Source organism: Marmota marmota, unplaced genomic scaffold (genome assembly GCF_001458135.2).
Source record: "Marmota marmota marmota unplaced genomic scaffold, marMar, whole genome shotgun sequence".
In the NCBI taxonomy this organism is placed as follows: Eukaryota; Metazoa; Chordata; class Mammalia; order Rodentia; family Sciuridae; genus Marmota; species Marmota marmota.
In genome coordinates this window covers 56759231-56781153 of record NW_026000037.1, presented here as the reverse complement: position 1 = coordinate 56781153, position 21923 = coordinate 56759231, and the positions used below count along the sequence as shown (strand labels likewise).

Sequence of the window (21923 nt, the reverse complement as noted above, 5' to 3'; positions counted from 1 at the left end):
CAGACTTAGAAATCAACTATATTTTATGATTAATTTATCAAAGATCCATTAATATAACTCTGGCATGGTGTTGATGGTAGTGTGTATAGTAACTTAGTGAAGCTATGAAGACATGAGCTAGAATATAAGCAAAATACATGTTCTACTCTGTGCAGCAGAAAAGAGAAAAATATTTCTGTCAAATTTCGATCTAATCTCTCTATACCAAAAGAAAAAAATCAATTTTTCTTATTCAGTTTCCTCTACTAATTATGTCAATGTAAAGTCTAATTTTCTGTTAAAATTTCTTCATTCTATTAATTTTAACACTAGCTGAGTTACTTACTTATTACTTGCCAAGCACTATTTTCATAGTAACTTTACATCACTTCAATTAATGTTCACAAAAATTCTACTAAGTGGGTAACATTATTATCATCCCATTTTTAAAACAAGTAAGTTTCCCAGCTTTCCAGTTTTTCCACCACAGCCTCCTGGTTCCATGGATGACACTGAGAACAACAGAACTTTTAGCAGAGGAGTAACATGATAAGAGATACATTATTAACTTTTATTTCAATTCAATTATTATAAGGGTTTTATCTGTAATTTTAAGAAATCATTTTAAAGACTAAAACCTAAAAGTGTTTAAAAGACTAACTTCTTCTGGCAGAAAAAAATATTATCTCAAGTTGCAGTATGGGGAGTTTTGCAAATTTCTTTTATATAGGTGTTAACTGGGTCAAAGAGCTTTCTATCTATCTATCTATATATATATCTACCTATCGGGTATTGAGCCCAGGGGCACTTTACCACTGAGTCACATCCCCAGCCCTATTTTGTATTTTATTTAGAGACAGGGTCTGGCTGAGTTGCTTAGCACCTCGCTTTTGCTGAGGCTGGCTTTGAACTTATGATCGTCCTGTCTCAGCCTCCCCAGCCACTGGGGTTACAGTTATGCACCACCATGCCCGACTAATTTTTTATTTTGAGACAGGATCTCACTAAGGGTCTTTCCAGTTATCCCACATTAGCCTTGAACTTGGAATCCTCCTGCCTCGGCCTCCCCAGTCACTGGAATTACAGGTGTGCAACACCATGCCCAGCCAAAGAGCTCTTTTAATTATCTCTTTTCAAGATGAAGGTTCTAAAAACCACATTACATTGAAACCATGGCCAGCACAGAAATAATGCTGCAACCAGCCTATTTTCCTAATCCCTACCATAATTAAAGAATTCAATATCAGAAGGAAACTTTTTCATCTTCTAATATTTCTGCATTCTACAGAAGTTACAAAAAGTTACCTTGCCAGGTCACCCTAATAATTACTGGAAAATCAAAGAACATAATTCAAGATTTGCTTCTTTCTAATTATTTATACCATCCCACTTTTCCTAGAAGTTTGATATTTTTCCCCCATAAAGTACCAGAGACTGAACCCAGAGACTAACTTAAACCACTGAGCCATATTCCCAGACTTTTTTATATTTGATTTAGGGACAGGGTCTCACTGAGTTAATTAGTGCCTTGCTAAATTGCTGAGGCTGGCTTTGAACTTGTGATCCTTCTGCCTCAGCTTCCCAAGCCACTGGGATTACAGGCATGCACCACCATACCCAGCTTTCCGAGGAATTTTTACAATTAAAAGCAAAGTTTAAAAAGCGCACACACATATACACAAGCTTCCTTTCCATTTCTGTAAAAACTACAATTATAACCTTGGGTCATGTTCTGAAGCTACATTTTATCATGAGAGTTTTTAGTATTGGCTATAACTAGAACTGAAGAATAACACATTTAATGAAGTATATCTATCTTTCTAAAACAACCTAAGAATTACAGATAATTTCTGTAGGAAACAGAGAATTGACCAAATAACCATTAATATATTTCACTATATTTATTCAATGTACTCTTTTCAAATTTTAGTCTTATCAAGAAAGAATAAACTTTATTATTCATTTAGAAGTGAATATACCTCTAATGCCAGACAAATACTGAAGACATAGGAGGAGGATAACCTATAACTAAATGACTTAAAAGGCAAAAAAAAAAAAAAAAAAAAAATTATTAAACAGGAGATGTACATGACATTTAATTTAAAAAGTTAAAAAATATCTATATCTATAAAGATTATATTAGAATTTTGAAAATAGTAACAAATGAATAGATAATTAACTCCTTTTATGGTATGATACACTTTAAAATTGTTAAGTTTTATTTACATTTACAAAAGGGTTTGGAAGTGAGAAATATTATTAAGTTAACTTAAAGATTTATTGTCATTTCAATATATGTATATAGACATCACTGTCTAGTAGGAGCCAGGAAGTCATATGTCCTTAAACACATTACCTAAATTTAGTTTTATTAACTGTAGATTGAATAGACTATCACCCTTCTGGGCTGTTATATGGTAACAGTAATTATAGCAATGCATATGTCTGTAGTACGCATACGCTTAAACAAATGCATATACATAGCTTTCTAAAAATAAATTCTAAATACAAAACAAATTTAAAAACTTTTACTACTAAAATTACAGATTATGACACATTAGAAACATAAGGTTTCTGTATAAATCTACCACTGTACCAACAAGTATTAACACATATTCTTAACTCTCTTCTCCTCTAAAATTTTGGTAGCCCTCTTCCCTGGTTCTTCTCCAGTTACTTCTCAGTTAACATGCTCTTCTTCCCCTACTAAAACCCTAAAAGTAACATTCTCCATAAGAAAGGAAAAGAATCATACTTCACCCAAGCCCATGTCTTCTGTAGCTCCCTTTAAGTTTATACTCACAAATCTCTCTAGAATTTCAGATGTTCAACAGGTACCTCAAAATCAAAACATTAAAAACTAACTTGATTATATAGCTCAACCCAGCTCCAATTTTTGTTACTTTTATAATCCCTATTTGAGTGAATGACACCACTTTCATTCAAACATCCAAGGAAAAACTCCAAGTCATCTCCCATATCCATTTCCAACTGATTGTCAATCCTATTAGTTCTTCCTCCTATGATTCACACTTTTCTGCTCCACTCCATCACTACATCATTACTCCCCTGGTTTTCATAATAGAGAGTTTACTAAATAAAACACCCTTTGTTTCACTCTTCCCAATCCCTCTAAACAGTTAGTCTATTGACAGGATTTCACATTTTATTGGTGAACTACTGAAGGAATAGGTATATAAACCCCTTCATGAGCTAGCCCCTCTCTTCTTTTTTAGTCTTATTTTTTAACATTCCTTCCTCTCTTTCCCTTTTTTAAGTATATTTCCCATTGTGTCATGGTGTCTTTTTCTGTCTTTGTAAGCTGCTCTCTCAGCCTAGAATATCATCTTCTTGTCCTCTAGGCAAACTCAATTCATCTTTCAAGATCCAGTTCATGTGCCCCTTTGCTCTTCTTTTCTGATACCTCAGAAGAGTCTGATCATCCTTTGTTTTAGGTACTCTCTGCAACTTGAGCTAACTCTATTTTAGCATTTCTTAAACAACCTTGTAATTATTTCTCACATTTTTCTCTCCTATTCTCTCAGGAAAGAGCTTCCTGAGGAGGACAATTGTGTCTTTCACCTTTGTATCTCCAAGGTAGCACAGTGCTTGACATATAATAGGATTTTTACAAATTAGATTAAATATTTTATGAATAAATGTATATTCTTCTAAAAATCAATACAAGTATAAAATTCATGGTGGTTTTGCCTTTATATTCTTTCCTTTCTGTCATAATGGCATATGGGTTCAGTAACCAAGAAGTAGGCCAGTTAATCAGCTCTAATTTCACTGCCCCCAAAGAGACTGACCTCTAAACTCTAACCACAAAAGCAGTGTTTGACCTATTAGTTCCTATCATCTTCCCCACGCTGGCTGCAGCAACAACTCACCTGAGACAAAGAATTCCACTTTCAGTAATGTCTGATAATCAAATTCTTTACTACCTGACAAATCTAAGGTATTAGAATGTGCTAATCACAAGACAGACACATCATTACTGAAACTGAGAAAACAACACTGAAAGACCAATTTGTCCTTAAGAAAACTTGAGATTTAATTTTACGTACTCTTAACTAGAATTTAAAAATAAAATTTAATTATACTTCCTAACTTTATCAACATCAAGGAAAGATTTTCTTACAAAAAAATCTGTAAAATAAAACAACTGTAGGGCTGGGGATATAGCTCAATTGGTAGAGTGCTTGCCTTGCATGCACAAAGCCCTGGGTTCGATCCCCAACACCACAAAAAAAAAGTAACTGTAAATTCATTGCATACTTTTTTACATGTAAAACTATGAATATCATACATGCATGTAGATATACAAAACACTATTATGCCAATTTTTATGACCTCGGGGATACACACTTATATATATATATATACACTCTTTTAAATTGTTCTATGTCAAAATCTTTCAAAATGCTTTTGAAACAGATGTTCACTGAGTTTAGTACCAGGTTGGAAATTCTGTGTCTGTCAGTTATTTCTAAACATGCAAGAAATCTAAAACTAGTAGATTATTTCTTAGTATAACTCACACTAAGAAATGAATTACAGTAGATGGGGTAGAGAGAGAAGATGGGAGGGGAGGGGAGGGGAGGGGGGATAGTAGAGGATAGGAAAGGCAGCAGAATACAACAGACACTAGTATGGCAATATGTAAATCAGTGGATGTGTAACCGATGTGATTCTGCAATCTGTATACAGGGTAAAAATGGGAGTTCATAACCTACTTGAATCAAAGTGTGAAATATGATATGTCAAGAACTATGTAATGTTTTGAACAACCAACAATAAAAATTTTAAAAAGAACCAAAAAAATAAAAATAAAAAAAATAACTCACACTAGCCATTAAGACATAAATATATATTAAAGAGAAGACATATATAAATTGGTTCTATCTTAAATTATACCACTGTTGAAATGTACCTAAGATAAACTTAACTGGGTCTCTATTTCCAGATCATTCAAGATTTCAGTTTTGGGGCTGGGGTTGTGGCTCAGTGGTAGAGTGCTTGCCTAGCATATGCGAGGCCCCGGGTTCGATCCTCAGCACCACATAAAAATAAATAAATAAAATAAAGGTATTGACAACTACAACTAAAAATAATTTTTAAAAAAGATTGCAGTTTTACCAATCTAGTCATCACTAGTCATCACCGATTAAATAATTGTTAATGAAAAAAAAAATCTCAACTAGCCAAATGACTCTTTGAAATACCATAGGGGGTAGGGAGCTCCATTTGTCTGTAACTGAATAATCAAAATGAAGAAACTGCTCTGACCCAATTAACACAGGATGAATGTAATAGGTATACATATACGCCTCTCACAACATAGCCAGTTTCCCCTGGTTTCTCCATACATCCCTGAGACATCTGCCATGGAAAGACAGGAGTAAGCTCCTCAAATGAGGCCTGGGAACAGCTCTAAGAAGAAAGAAGAGATAGAAGGCTAATGTTCTTTGGTGATAGAAGTTAACTCACCTTTCCCTATGCCACTCCTAAGCATTCCAGGCAAGGCAGGACAGGGAGAAAAGTGGCAATTATAGTAGAATTTTAAAGGGTTAAAGGGAAAGTTTAATAATTATCATATGTAACAAAATAAGAGATTATATAAAAATACTTTAGTTCCTTTATCCAGTATCATTTGATCTTTATTTAACCATGATAGATGTATATCAGAAGATCAGCACAGGTTTCATCATCACCACTCCCACAATAAGAAATGGAGTTCGGTGACTTTCCTAAAGTCAACAGATAACAAATAGGACTAGAATCCAGGTCTTCTAACTCCAACTCACTGTTCTTTCCAGCACTGTATTCTATGTGGCCTCTAGTCAATAAGGGGACACATGAGTTTGTGGGTAGGACAGGGAAGTTTTGCTTGCTTTAGAGAGGTATTTTCCCTCCAAGTGGAAGAGGGGATATACTGAAGGAAAGGTTATCTTTAGTACTTTCCTACTTCCTATACTGTGTTCCTCTCCTGTCTCCTGGATTTCCTATACCTCCACTTCCAGACAAATTATGCTGTCCTTCTCTGGTTGCTTCAAGGATTACATGTATTAATATTAGCTTCAGCAAACTGTACTCCATCTAATAGCCTCCCTTCTCACCTTTACAACATGATATTGGGTAAGAGGGGCACAGTACTGTTTCCACAGTACTAGGAAGGGTATGACAAAGATCAGTTCTTAGAACTCCTAATTTTCTCCCTATGGGAAAAGACACACTCCATGAATCTGTGTCTTATTTAAGCAGTTCACTGAAAACTGGGGTGGGAAACGTCCAATCACACTACAGAAGAAAGGAGCTGCCCTGGCCTAAGCCAAGTAAGATGTGAGGATCCCTATGTCTTGATTGCAGAAGTTATTAGTTGTAGTACTCAGTTCCTGGAATGCTCAAATTATAATGTGCAAAGCTTTGGCTACCTGGGCCACAAATCATAGAACCTTCAGAAAGATTTAAAAGAATAATTAAAGCTACCCATATAATTCAAATTTTCATGCTGTATTCTTACTCCCCTTTCACCTCCCAACCTCCCAAAATTAACAAAGTATTTTATTCACAATAGATAAACTATGCAATGGAAATAAATCCAAGCCTGTGCTCCTAACCTATCTCTTAACTGGTCAATAGACTGTTACGTGCCTTAAAACATTTTTTAAAAAACTACACAGGACTGCATGTTTATAACTCTGTCCCCAATTCATACATTAAAATCCTAACCCCAAAGGTCATGGATGGTACTGAGGTCATTAGGTCATGAAAGGGATTAGTGCCCTTACAAAAGGCTCAAAAGGGATCCTCTTACATTCCCTTGTGAGGTTACAGTAAGAGGATGTCTGTCTATAAGAAAGCAGGCTCTTACTGGACACTGAAGCTACTAGAACTTTGATCTTGGACCTCCCTCTAGAACTGTGAAAAATAAATCTGTTATGTATAAGCCTCCCAGCCTATTTCACTATGCAGTCTGAATGAACTAATATGAAAAGTGAGCTAAAAATTACTGTTATTTTTGCTCTGTCTCCTTATTACACACCAATTTAATGATGACAGTGTTGCAGTAGTAAAAATACTAATGTCAAAATTTTGAATATATAATACTTGAATTCTTAAAATAACCCTGTTTGGATATAATAAGGAACAGAACCAAGAGGTTAAATGACTTGCCCTAAACCATTTTGATAAGGTCTTTCTTGATAAGTTCATAAATTACATCAAAATGAAGTAAATCAGAACTTCCCAAATGAAAGTGTCAAAACAAGAGTTTACTTTAGCCTCTCTAAGGTTAAAGGATTTTCCTGTTTTTATTTTGTTTTGTTTCTATTGTTTGGCTTTTGCCAGTTGTGTTTTTGAAGTGCTGGGGTTGAACCCAGGGCCTTGAGAATACTAAGTAAAAGCTCTACCAGTGATCTATATCTCCAGCCTTCAAGTTTAGTTTCTAATCTCTATATAAAATAAATGAATGCATTTGAGATGTGAACTTTGTGACTAAAGTTAAACTATAGTAATGAGCAGAAAGTCTCATACCTAAACATATGGAAAAATGGCGTTCTAACAAAATATTTTTTATATTATGTTCCCAAGTTAATAATTTATCAAATGATACCTGTTGATGGTTTCAACAATTTCTTCTTGAGAAATACACTAAAAATATCATGGCAAAAAAGTTGCTAAAAGCCTGTGAACTTCACTAGAATCTATGGCATTTCATATCTACTTTCAAATCACTTGAAAGAAGAAATAAACAGAGTAACCTCAATGAAACACTGTGTGTGTGTGTGTGTGTGTGTGTGTGTGTCAGATCCAACCCAGGGGAACTTTACCACTGAACCACATCCCCCCGCCCTTCTCATGTTTTATTTTCAGACAGTGTCTTGTTAAGTTGCTGAGACTCGCTTTGAACTTACAATCCTCCTGCCCCAGCCTCCTGAGCTACTGGGATTGCAGGCATGTGCCACTGTATCCAGCAAAAACATTTTTTATTTAATAAAAAGCTATGTTTTCAATATTTACAGCTGCTTGGTCCTACATCTGTTGCTAGCCAAGTTGATAGTACTTATCAGTATACATGGCAACTTGTTAACAGAAACCCTAAATCTCATTTATTTTTCAAAATCTTGTTAAAATAACACACCTACCAAAGCTTCACTACTCCATCAGCTAGATATAATCCTAAATCTTTTAAATATCCTAGAACTTTATCCATAGCATCATTAGAACTTAACACTTTCTATCTTATAACAAATGATCTAGGACCAATCCAATCCACTGGATGTAAGGTTCTAAATGCCTGACATTCCCTGGTGAATAAGGAGGACTAGAACTCTGACCCAGGAATTAGAAGCAGTGCCATATGGAAGCTGACTCAGCTGGCTTGCAGCAGGAACCAGTAAGCAAACTAGTGAGAAATAAAGGAGAACTAATTGCTGTCCAGGGGACTTAGGACTTGAGAAAATGTCTGAAGGGGTAGCCCAAAACAAAACTAGGATTCTCAGTGAAAGGCTAGCAAAATAAAATAGATGGCAAAAGGGTTAGCACCACAGAGTCAAGAAAGATCCCAAAGCAGCAGTGTGCAGTAGAATGTCTTTGACTAAGCCCATGGATAAAAGTTCTTACAGGTTCTATACCCTTTGGAACACTTAAGAGTAGGGAATATGTCTTACATAACTGAATTTAGAGTCAGAAGAGCTGGGTTCAAGTGCAAGCTCTGACATTTTCCAGCTGTGTGAGACTTGGCAAGGCAATCACTCTGAACTTCAGATTCCTTTTCTATGAAAAAGAGATAACACCTATTTCACATTGTCATTCTAAAGATTAATAATTTATGTGAAAGCACTTTACAAACTCTAAAACTTCAAGTAAGGTATTATTAAAATACCATAGTATGCTACTATGTGAACTAATTTTGCTAATTTTTTTAATTGTGAAAAATTTCCCAAACACTGGTAACTTTACCTCAACTATTTAAAAGTTTGTTTAAAGATGTATGTGTTGAATGGCTTTGTTTTACTTTTATTTGATTCTTCAGTATAAATGAAACAAGTAATATTTTCTGGTTTAATTACTGTAAAAATATCAATCTTCTCTAAGCTCCTAATGCCCCCCCCAATGCTGTGTTTCGGGGGGGGGGGTGTCCTCGAGTGTGCATACACGCGTGTATCTCCATAATTTCTTATCATGCATTGCTCAATCCTTTCCAGACAAAATTTATTAAAAGTTATTCCAGACTAGAAAATCTTCAATTTCACCAAGAAGTTGTGATGGAACAATATTCTAATAGTATTATTACTTTATTTTTACATATTGTAGTGTTTTTAGAATGATAAAAACAAAACTTCTTTTTATCACTTGCTTAATTAATGAAGCTCTTACTCTATGAAAAGATATTATGGAAAAAAAAATACACTTTAAAAATGAGATACTTAAAATGTAATGAAGAGCCATGAATAGGAAAAGAAAAATACTGACAAATGAGAATTCCCTAGGAAAAAGACAGAATTCTTGCTTAACAATATTACTAAAATTCCACTGGAAGATTGGGGCAGGGGGGACTTATACTCTAAGATCCTCCTAACATTAATTTAAGTCCTCATGCTCAATTTAAACTACATTTTAATTAGATTTGAGTAAATAACAAATACACTGAGTTTACATACTTACAAAATAGAGAGGTTTATATAATATGCAATATGTTACAGAAAAGCCTTAGAAGAAAAGCTTTCATAAATATTAGCATAAATAACATAATAAGTAACTGAATAATAAATGATATGAAAACTAAAAGCAATATTAACTTATATTTAGGATGAACTAAATCATGACCTTTTCTGTACTGGCACATTATAATCTCTTATTCACTAAAGGGGAAAACAAAGAAACAAAAGTTTGGAACTATCAATTTATTCTTTAAACTAAAATTGAGTCTAGTCACTGAAGTGAATACTACTGGAATTTTATTACTGTTTTCAAAATTCTGGAAAAATGCATCATTTACAAGTCTCTGAATAAATATAAGCACTTCAGAGGGAAAAAATGAAATGAAATCAATATTTTTTAAACATTGAAATTTTAAAATATTGAAATCTTTTTACTAACTACTTTCTAACAACAATTTCTAGAACATTATCATCCAATATCAAACATCAATTAAGAATAAATTAACATGAAAAATTCATTTATTTAATTGAATTGACAGTACCTACCAATTCAAACAGATCTAAAACCGCTTTATAGCAACAATTTCCCCTTTAAGACCTATTACAAAAGTGCAGAGTATAATTAGGATATAGGTACATACATCAAGGGGTCAATATATACTAAATACTCATTTAAAAAATAACTTCCAAAAGTTTAAGTTCAAGGAATCAGTGCTAATCCAAAATGAAATATCAAAACCTATAACAATAAAAATTTTAAGATTAACTTGGTGAAAATTTCATGTCTATATATTTTTTTAAACCACTGCATTTTATTTTATTTTATTTTATTTTATTTATTTTTATGTGGTGCTGAAGATCAAACCCAGTGCCTCATACATGCTAGGCAAAAGCTCTACCACTAAGTCACAACCCCAGCCCCCTCATGTCTATATCTTTATGTTAGAAATTTTCAGTTACTTTTGGTCAATTCTTTGCTTTAAAATTGGTCAAAATTACATAGACTTTTTTTGTTGTTGTTGTTAAATAACATGTATATGTTGTTAAAAGCCAGTATGAATTGATAATATTAATAATTATTATTTTAGTATTTGAGAAAATATATTCATTTTTCAAACTTCATTACGTATTTTAAACAGTTTAATTTCCTATACTTTCCTATACTCATCATGCTAGGCAATATTTCAACTCCAGTAATTTGGAGTCAATAATTAGCTACACTGTGACATTAAAAAAAATTACTCGCAGTATTCACATTAATTCTCTAAACAATGAGTAAACCATACTAATAAGCATAAGAAAACATGCTCATGAAAAATCCACTATGTTACAAACTAACTTTCTCTCAAATATACTTTCACAAACAATAATGAAGAATCATTCTTGTTTTATAACATAAAATAAACACATAATTAAAAGCAAAAATCTAAAATTCTGATATATTTTATATCCACAATTTTGATATATTTTAATATATACATCAAAATATAACAAGAGTCTTCATTATAAGGAATAACAATATAGTAAGAATCTATAGGCAACATAAATCCTCTTTATAAAAATATCTTCTTAAATCAACTCAATGTAAAATTTCTTTAAAAGAATTTAAGTTTGAGGATAATGTTTTATACCTGAGAATAATACATTTTAAAAATTTTGAACCAATGTAAATATGATCACTTAATATGGTATTTATAAACTGTACAATCTTAGTACAGAAAGAGCCAAATATTTTTGATTCTTCTAAGTACAGGATTAATTATTTTAATGCAATTTTTATGCCTCTGAGGCATAATTTGTCCATATTTTTATTTGTACATTAGAATTATACATAATGGTGGGATTCACTGTTACATATTTGTATATGCACATGGTATAAAAATGTAATTTGGCCAATATCATTTCCCAGTATTTCAAGTAATACTCGGTATTTCCCTTTTTCTCCTCTCCTCAAGATTAACTATTTATAACTATATTATTAACAAAATTGATCATATCTATCATAAACAGAAATAGAAAATACACCAAAGACCACTTTGACTAATGTGCTTATAAAAATGATATAAACAGAAATTTTTAAAAATTTAACATTGTTTAATACTTACTTAAACAAGACCTCTTGCCAGCTGTGCTTGCACCACCTGAACATAAATTGCCTCCTCGATGAATCAATTCAAGTTCCAAATTGGTTCTATAAGTAAAGCATTAAAATATATTTCCATGACTAGGCTGAAGAGATCCTTTTTAATTTGCTTTATTGACATGTCTGAATCAACCTAAATAATAAAGTTCTTCAACTTTATTATCTGCAGTATCAGTAATAATTATATTTTATCTGATATTTAGAACTAAAAAGGAAACAACTTATACATCCTTACTTATATGTTCATATTTACACCTGCAAAAAAATTGTACACATTACCATGTCATTGTTGCAAAGTCCCAAATGTTGGCAAATACTAAAAACTAGGACTAAAGGGGGAGGGGGGACAACCTGCAACGTATTTCATAAACCTACAATATGAATCTGATGAAAGAATTTGTACTCCAACGGTCAGCCACTAGGCGGGTAGTTATTGTCACACAAAACACAAGGTATACCAATTTTTCTGCTAGAGAAATGATTATCACTCATGAAGCTTAGATGGTATCTGAAAATCAATATCAAGAAACAAAATCATTGATATCTAAATGGCTATGAATAAAAACATAATTAATAGCAGTCTCTTTTATGGACTTCTACAAATATAGTAATTAAAATATACTGTGTAACTATAAACACTGTTAAACATCAGTATTAATTCATATAAAGATCTGAAATTAAAAGCTATTCAGCAATTATTAACTTATAGAGTAGTAATTAGTAAACTGACATTTTGAAAATTAAACTGCATAGAATCTAAAGATTTACTCAACAACAGTAAAAAAAAAAAAAAAGCCAAAACAATAAATAAAATTCTAGATTATAAATTAAATGGAGTTTTATTTCAATAATATTTATAAACTTAAATATACCTTTTTTTTCTATGACTAAAACTGAATTAACTACTTTATATCCAAGATATGTATTTGACTCTAGCAGTAAGATATTTTCCCATCTTAAAATGGGGATGAGGGGCAAGTTTCAAGCTTATTTTTTGCAAGTGAATTCAAGAAAGATTATATCCTATTTTATTTAAAACAAAATATTTTCAACTGGTTTTGGTTACAATTTTGAACACAATGTTTTGAAATGATATTTTCACAGATTTACTTATAAATGCAAATTGTTAAAAATATTAATATTCCTAAATCTGTACATTTGCCACCCATTTCTAAAGGAATGCTTTAATCCTTCTATCAGGGTGGGGGGAAAGCAATTTAACACTGATAATGTTCCTGCTCACAGCTCCATCTGGTTGCTGCTGATAAGGGCATCTGTGTGACAAGGGAATTTTCCACCCTTCAGGCGATTTGCATTGCTCACTGAACTTCTAAAAACCTACCAGCAAGGAAGCAGGGACAAGGATTTCATATTAGTGGACAGAAAGCGAGCGGAGACCAGCATGTGTTCCTTCATCAAGGGAATATAAATGAGATCAATACATTTTGTTTTCACAAATCTTCTGTTGCCTAATCTGTAGAAAAAAATTAATGGCTATATTCTCTTATAAAAACTGATTTCCTAGATAGTATTTTTAAAAATACTAACCAAAAACATGAACAATTCTCACAAATGAATGTCAGAACCAGAATGTCAATTTTTTTTCAGCATATTTGCAAAAATACTTACTAATATATAAATATAAAAACAATTCTTTTTATTCAATCACCATATATGATACTTTAAAGGATGATAAACATATTACTAGGAATTTCATTTTAAAGGATACTTGAAATAAAACTACTAAATCTAATTTACTGAAATAAATTTTGGTTGGAAGAACTCCTGTACAACATTTCTTTCAAGTTAAAAAACAAAAAGTGCCCAGCCAAGGGTTAATATGTAATAATATCTGGGATTTTAAAAATTGATTTCAGAAGCCCTATCAACTTTTCCTTACTTCATTTATATAAAAATCATCCCTTTAAGACTTGCTAGAGTGAAAATCACACAAATGGAATCATGTGTCCCTTGTCTATCACTCCTCTGGCTGAAAGTCACAACAATCTGTTTCTCGTTTCTGAATGGATGATGCACAAATAAAGATATGTTGAAAGTGGGAGTTTATGTCCCTTTTGTTCTTGAAGAAGTCAATCCTATTTTGTATATTTTCTAACTCAAATATATTCAAATTAGTTTGCGAGAAAAAAATAAGAGAAAAATCTCTACATTTGGAAGAATGATAAGAAAGACTGCTAAAAGCCCATCATAGTAATAACCTACATATACCATATATCCACATAAAACCCCTCTAACTGTACTCTGCTTCTTTTTGCAGGACCACCGTCTTTCATCTCTCTACCAGCCTTCAGCACTAGCTGTTATTTTATAAAATTTGAAAATAAATAAATAATGTACACAGATGCTCAAACTCACATTGGTCTGGTGGAAAGGGCCAAAGGCCCAGAAAAAAGATCTGGATTCAAGGCCTGAATCTATCACTTTACTGGTTGAATAAGAAAGTCAATTTTTCTGGGTGTGTGGTGGGGGACAGAAACCTTCATCCACACCCCAGCCTACATTATGTAAAGTTGTGACTCAAGTTCTAGCTATTCCAAGAAGCCTTTCTGAGACAGGAAAGAAGCACTTCCATGTACTTTGAATTTCAGTTTGCTTATCTTTCCTTTTGAAATTCTACAGCATTTCTCTATATGACTTTAAAAAAAACTGTACTCTGTTTCATATAGAATGTTGTTTATTAGTTTTGTCTCTCTATATAAACTGCAAATTCCTGAACAAGGACCACTTCATATACAGCTTCTAAACCCCCAATGGTGTGTAGCAAAGTGCTTAAAAATATTTGGGGGACTAAGAACTTCTTTGTTTTGGTATGTAACCAATTAGAAGATTTTTATTACTCCTTGCAGTTAATTATCTTTCTCTTGCTGATTTTTATATTCCTTAAAACCAGCAATAACCACCCCCAACCACTGCCAAAAAAAAAGTATTTCAGGAGGAAAAAAGTCATGTTTAAAAGGATTTAAAAAATGTTTGAATACTGAGTACTTTACCCATTTGTGATTTAAAGATGTCTGTCCAACACATTTCAGATACTCATGTTTCATCTTTCCATTTCTATTTTTTTCTCACAATATACAGGTCAAGTGCTACTCATTAATATCTCTAGTCCCTATATAACTTGGATCAAAAAATCCTTGGAAAAATCAATTCTTAAAATTCATGTCACTCATTGTTTCAATAATGAAATTATGAGTTGTTATTAAAATAATCCATCTGAATGATTAAAATTTGCAACAGAATGGAAATTTTGGAAATACATTAAAACTTGAATAAAGTAATCTTGATTAATTTTTAAATTAAAAGATATTCTAGCAATCTCTTCTTTATTGCCTTCAGAAAATCCTCCAAAGTTTCACTATGCAAATAAAATAAAAAACAACTATGTACTAATTTTCAAAAATATAACTCAATTATTTAAAAAAACAATTTTCCAGGCTAGTTACCAAAAATATTGGTTTTAAACATCAAAATTTAAGTTGCTGAAGAGCAAACAAAATTATTTATTCAACTGAGAGAAACTCACCTCTGAGAAACTAAGATTGTATTCCATTAAAATTACCAATGCCAAATACAAATAAACCTGCAAATTCTAATGGATTGTTACATTTAGGGATGGGGATGTAGCTCAGTGGTAAAGCACTTGCTTAGCGTGCACAAGGCCCTGGGTTCAATCCCAACACCAGCACCAAAAAAATAAAAAAGAAAAGAAAAAAGAGGGGCTGGGATTGTGGCTCAGCAGTCGAATGCTCACCTAGCATATGCAAGGCACTAGGTTCAGCCCTCAGCACCACATTAAAAATAAGTAAATAAAATAAAGGTATTGTGTCTGACTGCAACTAAAATTATATATGTGTGTGTGTATGTGTGTATACATATATATATATATATATGAATTGTTACTTTAATTTAAAAGTTAAACAACTTAAAGTAAATTTATTACTAAATATTTTACTTAAATATTTAAATGCTACTAAATATTTTAATGCTCACCTTTTAGGAATAAATATTTATAGAGTGAGTTATGTGTTAGACATAAGATAATTATAAAGATCTAGTATTCTATCTTGAGAAAATTACATCCTGTTCACATAGGTTACAACATACTTTTTTCCTTCAATTCATGTTTTGTTAATCTTGAGTCAATTTGTTTTTTGTTTATTTTCTTTGTAATAACTAAGTAAAACCTAGGACATTGCAACCTCACTATGTAATGTCTTGGGTAATTCCAACCAAAGGATAATTGTATTACATATTTTCACTTTCAGAATCATTGTCTTGCTGCTTCATTAGGGATCGGAGAATGATGGGGGAATAACATATTTTCTGTTTGTTTACCTATACACTTAGTAAAGCATGTGACAATTATCCCTGCTTCTCTGTAAAACAGAAAAACTAAAATGTGTTGATTCAAACAGTCTCATATTATCATTGCAAGCTTTATTCCATATATTATTTATTTATTTAAAGCAAGAAACAAGGATCTAAAATTTCAACTAAATTATGTCTAAATCAGATTATTTATCATACTATAAGAAAATTGCATGTATAGATCATTCTTATTCAACAGAGTTTTCTTATAAGGTCAACTCTAACAAAATGAAAGGTATAAGTACCTAAATATATGAATGAAATAATGTGTGTGTGTATACACAGAGGTGTATATTATATAAAAATATATAAAGCATAAGAGTGGTCTACCTTCAACCCAATCTTCTCTAATACTAGAATTATAATATTATACATAAGCTTTATATAATTCTGGAACCTTAATGAAGTTAAATAATAACTAAATAAACTAAATAATATTCAGTTTAGTGTTCAAATATTTTATTGCAAGTATGCAATAATTGGTAATTCCGGAAAGAAAACATTTAACTATTATACTTTCCCCCAAAGCATGCTGCATAAATAACAACTGTCCAGGAATATGCAGACTATAAAATTACTTTCTAATTCATTATATTCTTTTATATCAATCCCTGTCCAGCATTTGCATTCTCAGACCAAGTCTAATTAATGTTCCTTATCTTGAGCTCAAACTTGCTTGCTGCAATTTTTCTTAGTTCCATTTTCCCTGGGTTCTAAAGGCTACATATGGTTCATTTACTCTTTTGTTATCCTCTGCTCTGAGAGTAAATCAGAGAAAATGGCCATGATGTACTGCATGCATAAGAAAGGGAAAAAGAGAAGAGTAATTGAAAAAACACTAAACTTGACTCAAGAGATCAGAGTTTTAGTCCTACTCTGCCACTAACCTGCTACATGCCTTCAAGTCACATGATCTCCTAAATCTTACCTAGTATAATACTACTTGGACAAAACATGAAGTATGCTTCCAGAGATATTCAGGGGTCTACAAGAATGTGCTTACAAGTCCCTAACTTTGTCTACTTCTCCTCTCACTTCTTTTATGGTTCTTCATTTTTGCTCAACTAAACTATCTAAAATTCCTGTGTAGATCTATTTCTTAGGGTGCTAAGCACCTACTCAGTCAATTAGACTAATCAATCCTCTCAGAAAGATAAGAAAAGCATATTTCTAACTGCTTTCTTGAGATCCTACTTACTGCGGATAAAGGCTTAGAACATGCCTGATGTCTTCCTTCTTCTTCCTTATCAGGTTTGCTAAACTATCAGTCATCTTTCAGGACATTGCTAGATTTTTCACTAAACTTATGCAAATAAAGTTCTTTTGTTTCTTACTATTCTTTTTCTTCCATAAATTAAAAATATTTACCATATTATAATGTTCTAGTTCTCAGTACTACCACTTTTTTTACAGGACTTATCTGTCCCAAAACATTAATAATATACTTTTCTCCACATATACTATAATGCTGCATAACACCCAACATTCCATTCAGATTAAAAACTCTTTAGGAAAGACAGAAGTATACATCTCTAGTCTTCCTAGGAGGTTCTAAAATTAGCCATAATTTTAACCAATATTAAAAACATACATCCTTTTCTTAAATAAATTAAGTGGAAATAAAACAAAGATTCACTGAGTGATAAAACGAACAACTAAATACAGTGAATAAGAAAATTAAAAAGTAATACTACATATACCTACCTAGCAACTGAGTACATAAAGAGAAAATCATTGTCTGGTGAGCCTGGGGTCTTGCTATAGTCTCGATATTTCTTCTGAGTAGTATTTTTTATATCTTTCATTACAGATTCCATTTCTTTACTTAAGTTGGTTTCTGACTACATAAATGCAAACATATATATAAAGTTTAGATTTATTTTTTTAGATACAGCCTAAAACTAGAATATTTATCAAATGAACATACAAGGAAATCAAAGTTAAAAAGCAAAATAGATTTAACATTATCTATCCACTATAAATATATTTAAAGTATAAAGATAAAAACAATCAGAAATAGATTATCTTATAATCTTTTGATTCTACATTGTTATCAATAATATTATAATCCAAATATGAATTATCCACACAAACTATATTCTAAGCCAATAAGTGGGTGTCATTAAAATACTATTTTGGAATAAAATTTCCATGTTTTCAGAAAACCTGACTTGCATTTAAGTTTATTTTTCAAAGAATAATATCAATGTCTCTTTAAGCATACTTTAAACATATAAAACATATAAAACTTTGGATTTACAAAAGAAAAATAATCACAGATTCTAAAATTGTTTTGTGAATGCAAATTGCTAGGAGGTAAATCCTTCTGAGTAGGTTTAATATATGAATTTCTGTTTCAAAAGTCAGTAACTATCCACAGTTTTCATAAATTTATTACATAAAGCAGGCACAGTTGTCATTTCTCTCAGAATCCTACTAGATGAGATAAAAGATGGGTTCAATTACACAGAACCCCACAGTTAAGTAGACTGACTTATGGTCACACAACATTTTCTCACACACACACACAGAGTAAATGCATAAATGTGTAAGTGTATGTGTAGATATATCTCCTTAATCTTAAAACATCTAATGAGCATATTTTTATGATTATATTACAATGTATCTAAACATCATGTGCCATATAATGATGTTTCAATCAATGATTAGCCATGTGTACAATAGTGGTCCCTTAAAATTATATTGCTTAGTGATTATATAACCATATTAATTTATGTAAGTACACTTACAATGTTCACAATGACAAAATTACCAATTGACAATTTTCATAATGTCCCCATTGCTAAGCAACATGTGTCTCTATATAATTTGTTTTGCTTTGTTTTTAAATATTTCGACATTTTAAAAGGGCTTAACCGTATCTATACCTAATGGAAATCATGACCTGGAAGATGTATATTAAAGTTATAATGCTATAGGATAGGGAAAAGTCTAGCCTTCGTTGATAATTTCTTCAATTATTTTCATTTTTGTTTTTCAGCAAGCTCAAACAGAAGAGAAAAACCTCTAAAAGCAATTTCTTCTAAATGTATACAAGTACAGAGTAAATTTTAAAAGGAAAGAAAATAAAGCTGAAAAGCAGAGCCAAGTTAACCAGGATATTTCTGCCTTACACTGATGCTTACTGGGAAAGCTCCTGGCCGTCCCTGCAGTTCCTCCACTTCCTTTATGAGATCTTGCATGCTTTTGTTACTAGGACGTTGCCAAAGGTTATTTTCCACATTGCTTCCAGGATAACAAGGAAGAACACTGTTAGCAAACTGCCTACAGAGGGGACACGTGAATTCTCCTTTGTCCACTGAGAAACCCTGAAGAACCTGGTCATTCTAAAAGATGAAACAAACACATAGATATATAATGCACACATGTACAGAAAATAAAAACTATACCACCAAATTTTTTAGTAAACTAATGAACCATTCAAAGAAAGACATTTCTAAAATATGTCATGTAAAAACAATCTCTTATTTAACTATGGAAATCACTTCTTACATCATAGTAATTATGTAACAGCTTGTCCTCACCAAAGAACTAACTGCCTAAGTATCTCACTCCACTCTCAGTATGAAACATTGAAAAAAATTATTCAATCAATCTGAAATATGGATATAAGATTTTTAAAAACCCTTTAAAAACCCACATAAGGTGAGTCACTTTCCACTTTCTCCAGACCCCGATTTTCAAAATTTATAAGAAAAAATGGAGTCAGACGCCGTGGTACATGTGGTACATCTTCTAGTTGATAAGGCCTGTCCTATTCTGCCTGTAAACTATGATCTATGTAATCCCAGAGGCTAAGGAGGCTAAGCAAAGAGGATCAAAAGTTCAAAGCCCGCCTCAGCAAAAGCAAGGCACTAAGCAACTCAGTGAGACCCTGTCTCTAAATAAAATACAAAATAAGGCTGGGGATGTGGCTCAGTCAAGTGCCCCTGAGTTCAATCCCTGGTGGAAAGAAGGGAGGGAGGGAGGGAGTAGTTTATCCAATGTTCATGTTTTTTGATGTAGGTTAGATAACTTTTGAAAGTAAATTAAGCATAAAAATAGTGTGATGTGTCTTCTAAGGTATCTAACTGCTAAACACAAGTAATTGAACAGCTGACTTAATGCTCATTTCACTGTATCCTGCAATGCAAGTATTTTAAATAAAAGAACTGAATTCTATTTTTTCACTTTTTGAAATTAATTTTTAAGTCCTTAAAAATGTAACAACATATCTTAGTCTAATTCTATAAATACTAAATTCCTATACATGTCAAATGCTGTGCCATGTAAGTATAGTTAAGATACATTTTCTCTTCTTAAGGTACTCAAAACTTAAAAGTAAATTTAAACAAATAAAATATATTGTGAGAAATGTGACAGAGAAGGCTTTCCAGAAAAGGAGAATTGTGAGCTGTTTTTAAGACACATAGAGTGCACTAGAAGGTTGAAGCAAGGAACCTGATCACAGAAGGGCATCCCGGATTAACCTTTCTCATATCCTTAAATCCAAAGAATGCTAGATTCTCTTCCTTGCTATAACTGAAACTAGATTCTTTCCTGAAGTCTCTCCAGAAGCCCTCTCCCTCATTCTCTAACATCCCTCATAATTCAGTATCCTCTCTAGTGCTGGCCTGGTACTCCTGCAAGCTCATCTGTGGCTCATGTCATTTAGCCATGATACCATGCTTTTCCTTCCTTTTCACTATCACCCTCTACCCTCACCATTGAAGACTCTGGTACCTAAATCAAACCTAATCATTACAAGTCCTGCCACCCTTCCATTCAGCATTAGTGAATAAATGCACAACCAATCTTATACCCTAGTCCCTTAGCTCCTTGACCTCAGAGCTTTTATGGTTTGACTTCTGTTCTACTCTAGCACTTATTAACCATGACCACAGCCTGTCCTATAGTGAACCAAAATTGTTCCTTATCTGAAGTACTAAATTCAAACCTCTTATATTTTGACCACCAAATCCTACTTCTTATTCCCTTCTTTTTCTTCTATTTGATAAGGTCTGTTCTATTCTGCCTATAAACTATGATCTATCACTTCAAAAACTCTTGGTAATATTTCCCACTCCCTTCCGTATGTCCTTCCATGTTTCATGTCTAACAAAACCTTTACACAATACTAATGCAAAGTATAGCTTATCCAATTCTATATACAAACAGAATGCTATAAAGAAAAATAAAATACCTTCTGGCCACGTATGGATTCCATCTTCAACTGAGTCCTAAATATTATCTAGTAATCTTTCTCCAACATTCTGGGAAGCCTTCTCATATCCAATTCGAAGTTCCTTAACCTACCCTACCACTGCCCCCTTTTGAGAAAGAAGAGTTATGGCAATCCTTTAGCTCCTTGCCTTCTCCCACTAAAAGTACATAATTAATAAGTCTTTTCAGTTTTTTGTTTTTTTTTTTTTGTTTTTTTTTTTTTGGTGTGTGTGGGGGGGGGGTTGGGGGGTGGCTGGGAATTGAAGCCCAGGCCTTGTGCATGCAAGGCAAGCACTCTACCAACTGAGCTACATCCCCATCCCACACTTTTTAAAATTTATTTTTGAGTTGGTCTAAATTTGCCCAGCCTGGCAACTTAAGATTAACTTGATTAATTGATTAACCTAAGACCACACTACTCACAGAGCCAGGTTGAACTGGGTTTCCTCTTACTGTTCTTTCTTTAAATAAGGCAAAATCAACAGTTTTTCAAAGTACATAATAGTAGACGGATTGGTCGG

The 21923-nt window shown here is 32.5% G+C and overlaps 1 protein-coding gene across 9 annotated transcripts in view; it reads right to left on the bottom strand.

Annotated features, from left to right (window-relative positions):
• Positions 1 to 21923, bottom strand: part of Ubr3 (ubiquitin protein ligase E3 component n-recognin 3) — a 226280-nt gene that overhangs the window by 56921 nt on the left and 147436 nt on the right. For 5 of the 9 annotated variants that reach the window (XM_015479299.2, XM_015479298.2, XM_015479304.2 and 2 more), the window contains 3 exons: positions 19314 to 19526; positions 17884 to 18020; positions 11753 to 11838 (listed from right to left, as the gene is read on the bottom strand). In XM_015479299.2, coding sequence (XP_015334785.1) covers positions 11753 to 11838; positions 17884 to 18020; positions 19314 to 19526 — 436 coding nt within the window. Of the gene's footprint in view, positions 1 to 8654; positions 8761 to 11752; positions 11839 to 13132; positions 13265 to 17883; positions 18021 to 19313; positions 19527 to 21923 lie in introns of those variants that run through there. The other 4 variants (XM_015479300.2, XM_015479302.2, XR_007350982.1 and 1 more) reach the window with 3 other exon arrangements.